Consider the following 18,506-nt stretch of genomic DNA (forward strand, 5'->3'; position numbering starts at 1 on the left):
GCAAACCAGCCTTCGATCAGCACCACGGACAGCAGCTGAAGCACCAATAACAATTACATTGCATACCCTTAAATCCCTGATCCCACTTCATATCAAAGAGAAACCTGTACCTACCCATTAGAAGATCATCCTATGGGCCTTGTGCTCAGCAAAGTCATTAACAACACTACTCATGTGAGTCAGTCCTTTCTGACAAATATTGCCAGTCTTGAATTCCTTTGACCCGCACTGTAGACATCATTGTAGAAAGGTGCAAACTTTGGTCTGCAAACAGCCAGCAAGGCTCACAATAAATCCAGGGTGGGTTAATAACACAGCCATGTTCTTAGGAGTTGGATACCTGCCTTGGTAGTGGTGGTGTAATATGTGATGGAGAAACATCTGTTTCCTTGCTTTCTGTCTCTGGGGAATGGCCCGGTTGGCTTACATGAACCGATTGCTATAATATAGCTTTTGATCTTGGCGCTGGGGGACTCAAAATGGAGTTGAATCCAGATATGGTATTTGGAAAAGAACAAATAGTGGGTTTTTATGAATATTTATTTTGTACAAATATTTTAAGAATTATTTGTTTTCGGGAAGAAAAAATTGTCAGGTCTGGACTCGTAGTGTAGCAAGGTTACATTGTTTTCTCTGTCTTTCTTCTCTGCTCCACTTTGTCTGTCTTTGTGTCATGAATGTGTTAATGGCTGCAGGTCTGTGTGTCTAGTGGAGCTGAGCTTTGGCTGAGTGGTCAGCGTAGGCGTCTGTGGTCTGGGAGATCGGGGTTTGAGACCTGGTCTAGGAACCCTACTTTGCAAAATAGTTGATTGAAGAACACTTTAAAATCCTAAAATTATAAGTATAATGAAAAGAAAAACAGGATTGTTACGCTGATTTCCACTTTTCAAATACAAATACAAATACAATTGCCTCTGTGCATTGCCTATTGGCACCTACATCCTATCGGACATGAACTTAGCTTTATGACACTTACATTGTTCTCTCCTGACTTGATCCTTGCTTGTGATGTATTTATTTTATTTATGTATTTATTGGGACCATGTACAGTGTTAAACATAAATGTTACTATTTGATGTACTAGATCAGAGTTAGCTAATAGCTAATATTTATCTGCAGTCCCTTTGGCAGGTCACAATTAAAACAAATAACAGCACAATAACAAACAGTGCAAAGCAAAAAACACACAGGACACATAATACAAAATACAAAGCTACATGCAATAGCACATCACACGCACCCACAATGTCAACTAGAAATTAATAATGTAAGCTTGTCAAATTAAAAGCAAGATTATTTGCGTTCATGAGAAGACCATGAGATGAAATTTATAGTCAGTGGTTACAGAGCTGAGTAGTTTTAACAGATTTTTTTGATTTGGTTTTGAATGTACTGATGGAACTGCAGCTCTTCACATGATCAGGTAGGGCATTCCACTGAGTTGTGGCTTTCACAGAGAAAGCTGACTGCCTAAATGCAGTGTGACAAAATAGTATGGTACAATCTTGTATAGAGGATATTCTGGAGGACGTAATAGAACTTACTGAGAGAGTATACACGAAGTGACGTAGTGTAGGAGGGGCCAAACCATTTAAAATTTACTAGGCACAAATTTGAGAATAATCTAAAATTCTCAAAGCTCAGTAAATTGTATTTCTCCAGTACCCTACAGTGATGGAAATGCATTGGCTTTTTGTTCAGAGTTTTTAGAGTTTGTTTGTATAAGGTATTAAAGTATTGATTATAAGGTATTGACTTTCATATGTACATTGCTTTGGATAAAAGCATCTGCTAAATAAAATTCTAACATCATAACATTAAGTCTTACTAATCTGAAAGAACACAGTGTGTCTGCTATAATAATATTACATCTAAAATTTCTGATGTTAAATATGGAGGACCTGAGGCTGTGTTCTTGGCTCTCTGGTTTTTTTGCTTTATATTTAACCTCTTGGCCAAATTATACACAGACATGGAATTAATTCCATTGCTACACAGATGATACTCAGCTGTATGTGCCTATAAAAGCTTATGATCATACTCAAATTACTAAATTACTGCTCGGCTGCTGTGAAAAATTGGAATTTCCTGCCTCCAGATTTTGATAAAACTGTGCCCTGCTTAACACAGACACCAATTTGATCAAGTGACAGTAACTCTTGACAACTGTGTGATTTCACAAAGTGTGACAGCCAAGAATCTTTGAGTTATGTTTGATCCTCGCCTCTCTTTTGAGCAGCACATCAAAGAAATCACCAAGACTGCCTTTTTTTCACTTACGCAACATGACTAAAATTCGGTCATTCTTATCCATGACGATAGTCTAAAAGGAACTTCTTTCCTGAGAGTTGCAATTTTATCACTGCTCATAATGTCACTGTTCAGCGATGAACATGTCACCTAGTTCAACGGTGTGACTCATATATGTGGTTTTTAATAGTTTTTGGACAACAGAGGTCTATGGCACAGAGGAATAAGATATATCAGGCTTTGGATACACACACAATACTTTTAAGTAGGATGAGCTCATTGTTGGTTTGGCTTCAAACATGAGATTTGTTGACCATGTTGGATCTGGCAGGAGTGCATTTGGTTATTAGTAATAATTAATAATCATCTGAGATAATTATGAATTAAAAAAATCAAGAAATTATTAATATTACTTAATAATATGGGGCACCACCTGAGACCGGGACAAATAACCAAACAATAGGGTAGTCTCATTAACAATTAGTTCACTTAGGAGAGCTAATATCTGGGATATCAGCATCCCCAAGTAAACTGTGAAGGTGCAAGTCTGAGCTCTGACTCTCTCAATCAGCCACTTATCACAATAAACATGCACAATAATGACAAAAGACTTCTCTTTAAAGCTATAACAGTATTAATCTCCACAAGAATCAACAATGTCAACAAATGTTTCAATTAACAATTAACAAATACTAATAAAACACAAACACACAAAACAGCAGCTGTGTATGGTCAAAACATATAAGCAAGAGTGTATGTGTATGTTTGTGTGTGTGTATGAGTGTTTGTATGGGTGACAAAATGGCGGATGTGATCTGGTCAGCTCATGTCACGTGACCTTGCGATGGCAGACGTACAGTAGTCTGTACACAAGTTGACTTGTTGTTAACTGACGAAGCAACATACTTTTCCCTCGCAGTCCAGAGTAGGAGGCTTCAGAGTTTACATGTTGGCCTGCCTTTGTCTGACCCCATGATTGAGGCCCAACAACCATAAGAAAAATATAGATAATTGCCAGCCAAATCATTTAAAACTAGCTGGTGAGATGGCCATAGCTGGCCTTAGCTTCGGCTAAATTTATCTACTTTACCAACATGTTCCCTATAATTGAAACATTTATTTTGGTGGTCTTGCATGTTAGTCCAATTAGCTAGTCCCACTAAAAGGCAATAGCTAGCTTAAGAGCATAGTGGAAATAGTGTATTACTGTCTCACTCTAGTGGAATTCTGCAGATTTTTTGCAGTTACACCACCTTTAATTTACATATTGAAATGTGTTTAATTATATATTAATGTAAGGTACTTTTTCATTAGTTCAAATGGAGCTTGAAGAACACATTTAGTAGAGTCTCAGAGCTAAAAAGAAGTCAGCAGGAAGCAGGGCCCTTTAACTTTCTCTGACTTTAAGCTAAGCTTAGTAGTAAGCTAAGTAGTAAGTTGCATAGTACCAGAAACCAGTCTTCCCACGTTCACCGTTAGTATGATGAACTTTTAAAGCCAACCTGCTCTGTGATTTGTTGTCATGATTATTAGCTCTGAGCTCAACTAAAGATGTTGAATAACCCACAGAAAGCAGCATATTGTACTGTGAACTGGTCTAAAGGCTGACTGTTATGGCTGAAGGACATTATTGTTCTCCAGGAAACCATGTAGTTGTGAGTTGACCAGTGATTCTAGGAGTTTGGACAGACAGGACAGTTTGGATATAGGCCAGTAGTTGTCCGGGTCACAACTGTCACCACCTTTATGCAATGGAAGCACCTGAGCTGCCTTCCATATTAATTTAGCCTGAAGTAAAGGTTGAATTAAAACGTGTTCAAGATGTGCAGTAATAAAAGGAGCACTGAGGCATAGGAGCCGGTGGTCAAAGCTTTCTTCACCAGGACACTTTCTTGTGTTTCTTGTGTTAGATTTATCTGTGCGTTATATACTTCTGAGTATGTGACAGGTCTGAGTCAAAATTTGCTATTAAGTCAGGAGGAAGGGAATAATCTTGTGATTTTGGAGTGTTGCCTTAGACAGTTTGTGTGGACAGGTTATCAAACATGTTACATGATGCAATGAGATGGTTATTAGAAGCTTCAACCATGTAATTTTTATTAATAATGGGCTCAGTTTCATCATTAATTACTGGTGGTAGCAGTGTGGGGGATGTTTTCTTTAAGGATTTTATTAATTTCCAGAATGTGATTCTGTTACTGTTGTACTTTTAGAAGGCAGATAGGTAATAGTCAGATTTTGCTTTTCTTATAAAGGTGATGACACAATTCCTTTGCTGTCCAAGTTTCTGCCGGTCAGTGTCTGTGGCAGAAACAGTGGACCAAAGTTTGTTTCTATTATGTATAACTAGAGCAAGTTCAGGAGAAAACCAGAGGTCTGTTGTATTTTTTCTAAATATTTTGTGAGGAGCATGACTGTCAGTAAGTAGTAAGGCTAAATATGTTTAAAAATATGTGAAATGTGAAAAATAATGCAGTGCTGCAAAAAAATTCAATGCTGAACCTGGGTCTTGAAAAGAAGATGTTTTTCCAATATTTGAGTGATATATATCATTGAGGAAATTCTCTGTGTTGAAATATTTGAAGTTTCACTTTTTAATAAATACTGATAAGGTTTCCATTTTTCTAGGGTTTCTGACAGAAACTACTGGGCAGTGGTTACTGATATCCACAGCAAGAACATCAGAGGCAGAATAGTTGTTTGTTAGAATAAGGGTTTGTTAGAATAAAGTCAATTAATGTAGATTTTGCAAGATTCTTCATGTTTGGTCTGGTTGCTTTGGATATTAGCTGACACAGGTTTAATTCAAGACAAATATCTTTAAGTCTGTCTGATTTGCTTGATAACCAGTCAAGGTTAAGGTCACCTACAATAAGCAACTCAGATGATGTCAGATGATCACATGTTGTTAACCTCTTAACAGTCCATCAGCCCACCTGCGGGCACAAATTATGCTATGTATACAACTCCTATGTTTAAGTGGGTGCTCATGCAACATATTTTTGGAAAACTAAGATTCTTGATACTGATGCAGACATTATAACCTCTAATCTTCAAAAAATGTTTAACTAAAGAGGCGCAACAAACTGGGCTTGTGTGGCTGCTATCATTACAATAACAGTGGTCACAAGTTAATCTAGCAGAGGTATTTTAAACCCAGAAGATAAAATGTGGTTGTTTTTGCCTCGAAATAGGCTGTGTGTTTGGGTATTTGAATTATGCTGAAAGCCACATGACTCAGTGGTCTAGCACACTTCACTGTAAGATAACCAGTTAACAGGAAAACCATCTGTAATATTGGCAGATGTGCCTAAGTTTTAAAATCCATCATAACTTGAGTTAGCAGGTAAACATTAGCGATATCTTGGTATGAAAATGACAGTTGCACTCTGACCTTTTAATTGACAGCTCACTCGACACAATAGGAGCTTCCATGTCCTGTCCACAGCCTACAATAGACAAGGAGAGTCTGTGTTGAAAGGTAGTGACGGCCCCTCTTCTTTCATATAAAGACTGAGCCTATTGGGTCAGATTGTGCTGATGACTGCTCTTACGTATAACCAGTGAAATTCCGAAAATGACCATATGAAGTTTTAATGTGTTCTATAAAGCCACACCAAGGAAATTACGTAAATGTGCCGGGAAGAAGGACAAACTATCTCATTGTCAAGCAGTGCAAAGTGGTTCAACAGCGGGAGCACACAGAGTCAGCAAGTTTTTTCTCTCCTAGCACCTCTTACCACCACTTCTGTCCAGGGACTTTTGGTAATTGGAGTCAAACGATTGGAGTTGAGGTAGGACATGATCGCACTGATGGGTCCCAGAAAATCACGTGGAGCTCAGCAGACAAACGCTTGATATCTTCCCTCAGGGTCTGAATATTCCTGTTAGCCTTCTCAAATTTGCTGCAACCCAGCAAGGCATTTTAGCTTAGCAGTTAGTTTGGCTAGGCTAGCAAGGTGGTGAACAGCTGACTGGCAAAAAAGCTGGTGTATGTTTACGTTAGCAGCTGATTGGTAGTGCTAGCAAGCAGGTCCCACGTAGATCAAGGGCTAGTTTGGTCCTAAAACAGTGTAATCTGATGTGTAACAGGCAGTTAGTCCATAGATCCAGCAAGAAAAGCACAAAACTTACTGAACTGTCTGTCAAAATCAACAATGATGACCCACTTGGAATTTATAAAGGGATGCTTTACCAAATAAAAACCATGTCTGTCCTGCCAACAAGATTATTGTCAACATTCTGATAATCATTGCATCTCTCTAACCCTCTGTTTGGTTGTTGTCCACGAGCACATGAGCATCCGAGCTGTCTCTTGCTCTCTCTTGCTCTCTCTCACTCTCTCTCGCTCTCTCTCTCTTTTCTTCTCCCCCTCTCTCCTATGTAATGAAACCTAGTTTACTACTCCAGCAAGTAGACTGACCATTAGTAACGACCTAGCAACAGGGATGATTTCTTGTCCCTGTTGAGTCAGCCAGCCAGTTTGAGCTAGTGCTTTCTAGAGATCGTGGGATTTCCCAAACTGAATAAATACCACACATATAAACAAAAACCTGCTTTGCTAGCTCAGTCTTGTTGTAACTAAAATATCCGCTGAAAAAAATAATTTTTCCATGGACAGATTTAGCTACTACGTCTGCAAACACAGACATTTTTAAGCTTGTAGTGCCATGTCACCAGCACAGCTGATGGAGGATGCCAGAGTGGGAGCTGAGATATACTCTCAACTGAAGAGAAAACAGCTAAGTTTTGCTGTGTATGGGGGTGCTGGGTAACGATAAAGAGTGGTGAAGGGCTCAGATTTTTCACAGTGTGTGAGTTTGTGCATGTGTAACTCGTCCCAGCCCCAGTCTCAGAGTTCAATCCACTCGATAAAGGGTCCGTTTTGTTTTCCCCACAATCCATAATCAGTTCAGTTCAATCCAGTTTCACAAACATAAAAGAAAGACAAATCAAAACAGAAAAAAACGTTTGCCAAGTTTATATATATCTGCAATTCAAATCAACCACCAGTCGTCTATCCAGAAGTGACTGTTGCTGTTAGCGTAACGTCACGGTCTGTAGTTCTAATGGATGGCGGAGTAATATTTTTAGTGATGAGGCCTTTTTCACGAACAGAGACTGCACGGCTAGGTGTGCTGTCATGCTGATTTGGGCACGTTCTAAATGTCTAGTTGACCAATCAGATTGCTTGGTCTGAATTACGTGTTGTATAATCTTCCTTGTTGAAGGGGCGATGGAGTCGAGTGTTATTCGCAATAAGCCTGCAGCACTATCAACAAGATTATCAATTTGGGAGAGACTAAAATTAGCATAAGAGTCCTCTGTAGTATTGAGACATGGCATTGAATTCAATACTGATGGAATTGCTTCCATAAATTTAGCTACAGCACTATGAGATAGACATCTAGCTAAGACCTAGCATGCTAATCCTATGTAAACTAGTTAAAATTAAAATAAGTTCTCTTTCAAGTCAAACATCCTGAGATATGAGTGGAAAGTATTGTTTTTGCAACTACATTTATACCCTTTTTTTGACTCAAACATTGCTTAACCATGTTGTGATATGCTACTTAAGTACACTTTAATAACAAATATTACTGGGGCCACTACAGAAAATTGCCAATGAACATTTAATATCCAGGAATTCACATTATAGACACTATTGATGATCTCAATAATGACTCCCTCCCTCCAAAAATACTGAAAAAGAGCTTGAATTTAACTATTTGCCTAAATATAAAATAACATTTAATGAACAGTTAACATTCAACATTTCAATTCAATTCAATTTTGTTTATATAGCGCCAAATCACAACAAAAGTCATCTCATGGCACTTTTCACATAGAGCAGAGGCCTGTACTATGAAGCAGGATTTGGGGTTAGTGAGGTAACTTCAGGTTTAACTCTGGGTTTTCAGTCCTACGACGCTGGTTCACTTCTTACCAGGGTTCATCACCATGGTAACTTATGCTGAACAGCAAACCTGCTCCGGAGCAGGTTAACTTCACAGGATCAGATCACAATGTGTCAACACTCTGACCACTGACCAGTCAGATCCCTGGGAGAAAAAGAGTCATTCCAATCATTCCTACAGGATCCCGACATGGACAAAAGTCCTGAGTTTACAATAAACTGACATGTAAAAAATATATATTTATTATTTATTTATTAATATGAATATATATTTTAATAGGTCAGTAGAAACATTTTATTGTTTCAGACTTTCTATTTCCACTCTGGTTTAAAACAGAGCTTCTAACAAACAGAGAGATCGTTTATGACACTAATCACATAACAATGATTTTAGCTGCATTTTAATAGGCTAGTATACAATTCATTTTATCCCCGGAGTGACAGTTGGCAGTGTGGATAATTTTACACTCTGATTCCATCACTGCAGCTCAGAATAAAATGAGACAACTGTGTGGTGATAATTGGAAATAAAAACGGAATATTGTCTTTTATCAGAAAAATAATCCACACACTGTTAATTGGCTCCCATGATTATAAATGCAACATTTGGGTCAGATAGACTCATCAGTCATTAACTACTTCTTTCTTTTTTTATGTGACATAGGCCTATTCAGAATGGTTTCTTCATCATCCAACTAAATAGCAAAAATTACTCTCTCTGTACTTAAGTCATATATAATAATTCCTACATGTATTTTAAGCCGAAGCCTACTTTTAATATGTGGAAATTATTGCTAGTGTTTCTACATCTTCTTATTCTGTTGTATGATTACAGGCTCGTTTACATTTCACTTGGATGAATATGACTTTTTGCTGTCTCTTAAACATACGTTTTCTGCAGGTACTTGGTATCAATGTTTCATCTCATATCATATGAAGTACTTCATTCATGGTTCTGATGATGTCGCTCATAATGAACAACCCCGTCTCTTTCACATGTACGCGCTCGTAGCTGGATAGTAAAACCCCGGGTCGACTGAGCAAGTAGATAACCAGCTTCGTAGTGCTGCTTATCTGGACAGCCAATGTTAGGTTCAGTGAAGCCAGATAACGAAAAGATATCCCAGGTATGTTGAACTTGCTTCGTAATACAGGCCTCAAGTCTAGACCATACACTTTAATTTACAGAGACCCAACAATTCCCCCATGAGCAAGCACTTGGCAACAGCGGTAAGGAAAAACTCCCCTTTAATGGGAAGAACCTGGCTCTAGGTGGGCAGCCATATGCTTTGACCAGTTGGGTTGAGCGAGAGAGAAAGGGGGGAGTAGCAGCAGCAACAACAACAACAACAACAGATACATGACTAGCAACAACAAACAGCAGTAATGGCTGGAGAAGGACATCCCCATGGCCACGGGCCAGAGCCTGGTCCCTGGTGTTTCCTGCAGATGAGAAAGCACAAAGAACTCCGGGGAAGAAGTCAAGTTAGTAACATGCAGTAATGGTATATGAATACATACAGATGGAAAGAAGAGAGGAGCTCAGTGCATCAAGGGAAGTCCCCCGGGAGTCTAGGCCTATAGCAGCACAACTAAGGGCTGGACCGAATCTGGAAGATGATTCCACAGGAGAGGAGCCTGATAGCTGAAGGCTCTGCCTCCCATTCTACTTTTGGAGACTGTAGGAACCACAAGTACGCCTGCATTCTGGGAGCGCAGTGTTCTAGCGGGGTAATAGGGTACTATGAGCTCTTTAAGATATGATGGTGCCTGACCATTAAGAGCTTTGTAGGTGAGGAGAAGGATTTTAAATTCAATTCTGGATATTACTGGAAGCCAATGCAGTGAAGCTAAGACAGGAGAAATATGATCTCTTTTTCTAGTTTCTGTCAGTACATGTGCAGCTGCATTCTGGACCAGCTGGAGAGTCTTTAGAGACTTGTTAGGGCAGTCTGATAATAATGAATTGTAATAATCCAGCCTGGAAGTAACGAATGTGTGGATTAATTTTTTCTGCATCTTTTTGAGAAAGGATGTGCCTGATTTTTGCAATAAGTGAAAAAAGGCAGTCCTTAAAATTTGTTTTATGTGGGAGTTAAAGGACACATCCTGATCAAACATAACTGCCAGATTCCTTACAGTGGTACTGGAGGCCAGGGTAATGCCATCTAGAGTAGCTATATCATTAGATAATGTGTTTCTAAGGTGTTTAGGGCCAAGCACAATGACCTCACTTTTGTCTGAGTTTAGTAGCAGAAAATTGCAGGTCATCCAGGTCTTTATGTCCTTAAGGCATGCTTGGAGTTTAGTTAACTGATTGGTATCATTTGCATAGCAATGAAAATTTATGGAGTGTTTCCTATAATATTACCTAAAGGAAGCATATACAAGGTGAATAGTATTGGTCCAATTACAGGACCTTGTGGAACTCCGTCTCTATTTTTTGCCTTGATGGAGGATTCATCATTAACATGTACAAACTGAAATCGACCTGATAAATAGGACTTAACCTATTGAGCAAACATAACACATAAAATATGAAGAAAGGAAATATGTATGCTTACTGTACATATAATCATACATTAAGTGTTATTAATGTCTGACATTAATAACACAGACACAATGACAACATTACTGCTGACTATAGTTAACTTAATGCAGATCAATTTGAAGTTAGAAACTCAGATTAATTTAGCTAACATTGAACATTGCACCTCACTGGCTACTTGTTGCAGAAGGAGAAAAATGTCCTTAATTTCATCGTATTTCTTAAGTGTATCATATCTGCGTTATCTTGTAACTTTTGGGGAATAAAGATGCATACCTTTTTCACAACTCAATAACTAACTTAAACAACTTGGAGAAAAGTGTTATGTGACAGTATCTATAACTGCTTTGCATGGGATGTGTGACGACAATAATAGTCCTGCCAAACATTAGTTCCACGCTACTGAGTTCTGTCAACAACAGTCACTTAACCTTGCAGGTAAACTACTAACACTAACACTTACTGATATAAATTCTCTGTCATCTACAATCAGAAACAAGATGAGGTACTGAGTATGTTGTTGTGTCGCACTGGATGTAGCATAATAGGTATTTATTTATTTTAAAGAAAACACCCCAGGAAAGGGGCACTTTCTCTCTAGGAGGCCAAATGAGCAAGTGCTCAAGCCTCCATAGAAGTCAATATATGCATGTGCTTGAGTATTGCACCTTTACAGCAATACTGTGGTGAGTCACATCAGGTGGTAAGTCTTTCCTTGATATCACTTTGGATCATGGTGCTTTGACCATTAGACAGTTATTCTTAAATAGAATAAACATAAGTAATCATAAATACAACCACCACTATGTACCCATGACACGTTAGTTAAACAATGTCCTACAACAGCAAAATGAAATAAAACAGTTAAATAACACTCAGAAGCACCAAAGTGATTGTTCTTACTGTTGCATGCTGGGAAATCTTGAGGACGGTCAACCTAGTTCTCTATAATTCCATTTATAATAAATGGCCTGAGTCAATGTGTTCTGGACATACAATATTATTGCTTTTGGCTGTCGGAATGTGGCTTTTTCTGATACTGTATCCCACTAAACCCTGTGCCACTATGCTGGATATTAAAAAACAAAAACCTTTATATCTGACTAAATGATTTGATACAGTAACCTTATCCTTTTTCCATGCTCATCTGCAACGCAAAGTATAGTCTTTTATTGATAAAGTATATATTTCATTCTCATTCTGCATGGAGTAGCTTATGTGGTTACAGACTTGTAGTTATTAATTTTCATGTTTGGTTTGCTGTATGATGCCTCTTTAATTAAGTGTATAGGGCCTTTAAGAGTGATTTTTTTTTTCTTCTCTTGTCTAACTCCAGCCATGACTCCACTCCCTGCGTGTCAGATTGCCTGCAGACCACAAAACACATATTTGGGTCAGTTTTTGTGTTTTGTGGGTCATGTTTTGTGACTCATGAGTCACTGGAAGGGCAGAAAACAGTGCCATCTACTGTGCCCAAGCACTGACTGGGCACAGGTCGAAAAGTATTCCCAAGCCCTACTGTATTTCAAACAATTTTTCAGCTCCATGATGCAAATGGTCACATATTTGTACAATTTACTATTTTTGTTTTTATACTATGACATCATGCTCTGGTACTGTATATCGTCTCATCCCTCTGTCACTCATTTTCTCAGTCTTTGAACTATAGTGTTCACCAGACACCAGTGGTACATTTTGTGTTGCCACAAATGATATGACGATAAGGCATTGTGTTAACGTCTGTTTAAATTTTCTGATCTTCATCTACAGTATGCTGTGGAGGGGATAGGTGTTTGGAAAGCTGTGGCAGTAAAAAGTTTTTTCATTCAGTAATGTTGGCCTGAGATGAGTCAGACAGAGAAAATACATATCCATCTGCCATTTCTGACTTCTTATTCAAGAATTACTCGTCACTTTGTTTTCTTTGGAAATGTTTGAAACTGAATATGATGCTGTCTCATTGCCAGGGATTGTTTTGTGTTAATGCAGTGTTTGAAGAGCAACAACTTGTACGCATTTTAGCTGCTAAATGACTGTTTTTCTGTGTGGACAATATCTCAAGACATATTCACCTTTTGATAATGCAGAAATTCTACCAGAATTAAGTCCTCCTGTAAAAGTAATATGTGTAACTTACTGGCTACCAGTGATTTAAGGAATACTCCACCAAAATATTCCACATACTCACTGCTTGTAGGCTTGAAAGGTGGCTCTGAAACATTTGCAGCCTGCTTCCTCAGGCTGGATTCACAACAGTTACAGTTGACTCTCATAACAGTGACCCAGTTTGTTTCACGACAAAAGAGTTTTAAATTTTTCTTATGAAGTTCTCTACCTTCTTCTGCCACACAATACACTACTACACTGTATACTCATTATGTTCCAAATACATACTCATATTTCCACCAAATTATGGCTCAGTTGTGGTCTTGAATGGCAAATGACAAAAAAACCAAAACAAACAAACAAACAAACACATGTAAATGGAAACTGTGTGTTTAGCGATATATTGGTTAAAATAGTGTGAATGTATTGAACATATAGATGGTGAGTCTAGTAGTGAAGAAGTGGTTTGAGACATTTCTGTAGACATTTTGATAATTATCTATTTGCAGGAGTCATACTGAGCCATAGAGTAGAATCTATTCTGACTACAGTTGGGTACAGTTGATTGAAACAGTTTGAAACATGGGTTTTTGGTAGAGTATTCCATTAAGTAGTCAATGCAGGTTGTGTCTGTCTTTTTTTTGCACTAATAATGGGTGTCTTCTGCAGCTGCCACCAGCACTACCACTACAGCAAAGACCTCCAGTCATGTGACGCGTTGCAGCGACAGCCAGAAGAACTACTGTGTTAATGGAGGGGAGTGCTTCACCCTTGAAATCATGCCTGGCAGCACAAAGTTTCTCTGCAGGTAGGACATGGACAGGAGCCCAAGACAAAATTAAGTTTTGTACTTTTTGTTGGGTCTGACCATTAACCTTATTTTTCAGGAGGTATTTGCTCCAAATACTGGAGTTCCTGATTTAGAACCATCATCTTTTAAGCTGATAAGCTGAAAAGCTCCTGAAACTAATGCGCCACAATCAGCTGTGCAGAGAGCACATTAACCATTGAAAAGCCAAATTTAATTTCTGGCTTTTGGTACAATTACTGGACATTAATGTTAATTAGTTATAGCTGATATAATGTTCTGCCATGTTTGTTGTTTAAACCGGTGAAAGAAAATTAAAATGAATAATTATTAGTAGTAATTATCAAAGATAATTATTCATAATTTTAATAATTGTGATTATTATTAATTTTAATAATTATCGAAGATAAATATTCATAATTTTATTTATTTATTAAAAATCTATACAGTTATTAATGACTATTATTAATGTCGCTGAATATCATCTCAAGAAGGGTTGTTCATTCAAGAATGTCAACATCTGAGAGATATTAACATTATAGGATGAACAGTGAAGGTTTGAATTCGAGCACTGACCCTGTCACCAAGCTACTATCACAGTATGTATGCAAACAATCACAAGAAACTTCTCTTTAAATGCACAACAAAGTTTATTAACTGTAGCAATATCAATTATAAATCAACAATGCTTCAATTAACAAATGTCTATCGTACAACTACAACTATCAAACACAAGCAACAATAAACAACAAGCAACTATAAACAAGCAGGCATATGGCACATGCAGATGTGAGTGTGTGTCTGTGTGTGTGTGCATGGGTATGAAAGGAGGAGGAGGAGCAAGATGGCGGACGTAAACCACGTAGGGTTACATCACATGAGAGTTCCAGTCAACAGGGCTGACTGTGAGATTTGAACAGAGGCTCTGATAAAATGGCGAATGCCAGTCAACACGTGCCTCTGATCACTATATTAGCATAAAACAAAGCTGAGCATCTCTGTTACTTAGCATCAGGTGTCTCACTACAGACTAGCGTGTGTGAGCGTCTAAATGTGTGTGTGTACATGACAGTGGGGTTAGTAGAGAAGAGAGGGCGAAAACTTCAAAGAATGAAAGACCTCAGCGATTGTGGAGAGAGAGTGGCACTTGCTTTTATTTCCATAGAAATATGGCATGTGAACATCATTATTCACCGGCCACAGTCTGATTTCTCAAATAAAATACAACCTGCGATGGCAAGCTAACACAAAGAAGTCCAAGCAGATGGACAAAGACAAACCAATTTAGCATGATAAACACAACCAAAACTAGCAGCAAACAGCAATAATACTTCCATAGTATTTTCAGCAGCAACAACTGGACTCACAGTCCGTAAACTTCACATCAACAGCAATGAAACTGAAAGTAACACACACTTTAATAACCTATCTCTGCCAGACTTAAGCCTCTTGTGTCACTTAAGGAAGCAAGTAGGGTGTGTTTCAGTCCATCTTTCTGGTAAGTACAAAATATTACTTACTTGATCAGCCTTGAAGTGTAGCAAATCTGGTATTGAACCATCACCCAAATGGAACTGGCTTTTTGAACCCACCCCTGGTATGGTATGCATAACCATGCCCTCCATAGTAGTGAATTTGTGAGGTCCCCAGCTGATCGCCTCTCATCAAACACATTGATTCAGTGCGTCAAAGATATCTCAGGAGTGTCACTGTAGTTTCTCTGAGGAGTGCTGAGGTATAGAGGAAGACAATCCTCTAGAGAATTCCCACCAACACATAGGTCTTTGTGAGAGCCATGCAGAAGAAGAGCAGACGAGCAATCTGATGTTTGGTCCTGGGCAGCCTCCTGGATTCTTCTGAACAAACTGCTGATTTGTCTGAAGAATGCTGTAGATGACATAATAAGATAATGTTTACACCGAACTGAGAAGGTGAATAACCTTGTTTCTCACTCCTTTGGGGAAAAGGGAAAGAACCCATCAAAGGAAAAAACTCTGGATCTAAACCTAATGGTTATGATTTTAGTGTTCAGGTCATGGAACTTCTGTTGTCCTTGATCATGAGGCAAGATGGAGTGGAAAGGGCACCTAACTTTCATGCTTGGCCAAGGTCAGAGCTTGTACCCAAGGTTGAATGGCAGTTTCAAAGTGATCTGAGCTATCATCAAGAGGGGGAAAACCCACTGTAGTGTCAAAGTGCACCCCCAGAGGAAACATTTAATTCGCAGCAAAAACTGTGATGTCATCAAACCTCAGAACTCTCAGGACAGAACAAGATAATGCAAAACATTCTTCTCTCCCAGTAGCTGGAGCAAGATGAGTTAAAAGGCAAGATGTGGGATCTGTGTGCCTCTGCACACATCTGTGTGGAGGTTGCAGAGGATAGAGCCCTGATATTTTGAATAGTGCACTGATGAGAGACCTAGCCTCTCCAACGTTCCATTTACTGGACTCAAGGGCACAAAAACTAGCTTTTTACTGGAAAATGTAGAACTGAGCTCTGGATAGTGTGTTCACAGAAACCGTCAACAGCATCATTGTCAGAAACTATAATGCACTTGTACACTCTGTAGCCACCAGAAGGCTGCCACGCATATGGGGGTGGGCAGCTGAAGACTATTTGAAGGAGAAGAAGATCCATATTTGTCCTGCTGAACCTCCCTCAAATTCTGTAATTTGTGGGGTGGCCAGCAGGAGACTTCCAGCAAGTATGTTTAGAATTCATCTCTGGAATGAAAAAAGCAAAGCAACAATACAATAACATTGTAGTGAAAAGACAACAAATGTCATATTAATTAATTAATTTTCAAAAATTAATAAAATAATATTGAGTTAAACACACAGCTTTGGTAGTCTGCCAACAGAAGGGTGCTAGCGGATTAGCTCAGTAGCACTAGTGCTACTTTGGCTTCTTCTGTCAGACGTGACCTTCCTCTTGCATGGTGTGGTGGTTTTGAAGCCTATCTGGCAATGGTTTCCAACATTTTTTCAGAAAAATATGAACTCACATCCGGGTTAGGGGACTTTGGGGCACTAAAGACATTTTCAAAACCATAGTGGATGATTCTGCATATCATGATTTACCTCCAATGCCAATGTTTGTAATTTGCGCTTTATGTAGTGAGGTCGTTTAACACATTTGACTCAAGCAGGAAAGCGGTTTTTGTCTCCTGTCACAAACCCACAATTAGTGTTAGTCATTTTATTAACTGTAACCTGTATTTGCCAAAAATGAACAAAGTGCTTTAGTTATTTAACCTTCACCATACCTCAAACATAGTTAATTTGCTACTTTAACCACGTTGTAGCTACCCTGCACAGATATTATGGAAAGTAAGCATTTTATAAATGTTGGAATTGGACATTTACAAACTTTGTCACTGAACATAATACAGGGTTTTGTAGAATCATCCAATATCAATGTATGTTTGGTGATAGGGTTGTATCTTTGATCCTTCCATGTTTTGTGACAGTGCACTGGAGAAGTACACGTAATTAAAAGGATTGTATTTCTTTGTGTTTGTCCATGTGTGTTGTGTGTAACATGTCAGTGCTGTTTATCTCTTTTCCTTTCTACCCATCAACCAGGTGCTTGGCGGGATTCACTGGGCACCGATGTGAACAAGCTGTGCTTAAGAAAGTCTCAGACCCAAAACGTATGTGAACACAACTGTATTCAAACCCACATGTCATTGCTGGTGTTTCACCCCATATTTTCTCCAAGAAATGATGGATGAATCCATATTTCCTTTATATGCAGTGATAGAACAATCTGGTGATAAGCTAGGCATTTTTCCTGCTGTAATCCTAGTTCTATGAGTTCAGGTGGATCCCTCCGAATCTAAAGGCTGAAGTACTCCTCTTTGCGGAGTAGTGCACTGAAATTCGCATGTACTTCACATCTCATCATACCCCTTCCATACTGTTCAGAGCAGTGAATTGCCTTCATCTCAGGTTGAAGTGGTGTGTCTTTTCTGGAGGTATGACCTACTACCCACTACTACTCTTCCCATTCAGCCTCACCCCATCCCCTCTGACCTTTATATACAGTCTATGCCTCTAACACTCTGCATTAGAAGTTTTTCCGAGTGGTCTGGTGCTAAACTGACTTTGGTTGGGAAAGCTTCAATGATTGTGATGTTTCAAGATCAAACTTGTTTTTTTTGTTGTTGTTTTGAAAAAAATCATGTCTCACATAGAGGAGACCCAGGGGATCACTGGTGGGGCTAATGCCACATCAGGACTAACAGAGCTATTACTGGGAGCCCTCGGTGCTCTTTCTGATTGCCATGCTTTGTAACTGCCATACATCTGGGCCTATATTGCTTTTTGGGTGGGTTCATGACTCCCCTTATATAGGATTTTATTGCATTCCTGAGTGGCTGCTTACGTACATGCAAATTTCAGTCTGCTGCTAAGAGAGTATTCAAATCTATAGAGCTTGATAGAATGCCTGCACAAAATAGAACTGTTTCTCATAATCTCCCTAAATTGAAGATTATAATTCAATGCACCTGTATGAAGGTCTGAACTCAGGCTCACAGACTATAGCTAGACATATTGGTCTAGCCCTTCCTGCCAACACCAGTGATGACTTTTGTGGGTCTTTCACAGCTCTTGCAAAACTAACTCCCCCTCTCTTCTCGTCTCCTTTCTTCTGTTTCTTACTCAGGTGTCCAAATGAATTTACTGGTGATCGCTGCCAAAACTATGTAATGGCCAGCTTTTACAGTATGTCTATTTCCTCTTCTATCTGTTCTTGGATTGGAGCATGCTCAATTAACAGTTTGTGTGCTGTATACTTGTAATGTTATGTTTCTCCTTAGATCTGTGATTTTTGAAGCCCATCATTTTTGCATGTTGGAGTTGGTTTCCATG

At 38.8% G+C, this 18,506-nt stretch overlaps 1 protein-coding gene across 1 annotated transcript in view; it reads left to right on the top strand.

Annotated features, from left to right (window-relative positions):
- Positions 1-18,119, top strand: part of LOC137171049 (pro-neuregulin-3, membrane-bound isoform-like) — a 30,111-nt gene extending 11,992 nt beyond the window's left edge. Inside the window, exons 2-3 of the mRNA XM_067574776.1 lie at positions 13,491-13,629; positions 17,217-18,119. Of these exons, the coding sequence (XP_067430877.1) occupies positions 13,491-13,629; positions 17,217-17,292 (215 nt within the window). The 3' untranslated portion in view covers positions 17,293-18,119. The remainder of the gene's footprint in view (positions 1-13,490; positions 13,630-17,216) is intronic.
- The last annotated feature ends 387 nt before the right edge of the window (positions 18,120-18,506 follow it).

Source organism: Thunnus thynnus, chromosome 19 (genome assembly GCF_963924715.1).
Source record: "Thunnus thynnus chromosome 19, fThuThy2.1, whole genome shotgun sequence".
NCBI lineage: Eukaryota > Metazoa > Chordata > Actinopteri > Scombriformes > Scombridae > Thunnus > Thunnus thynnus.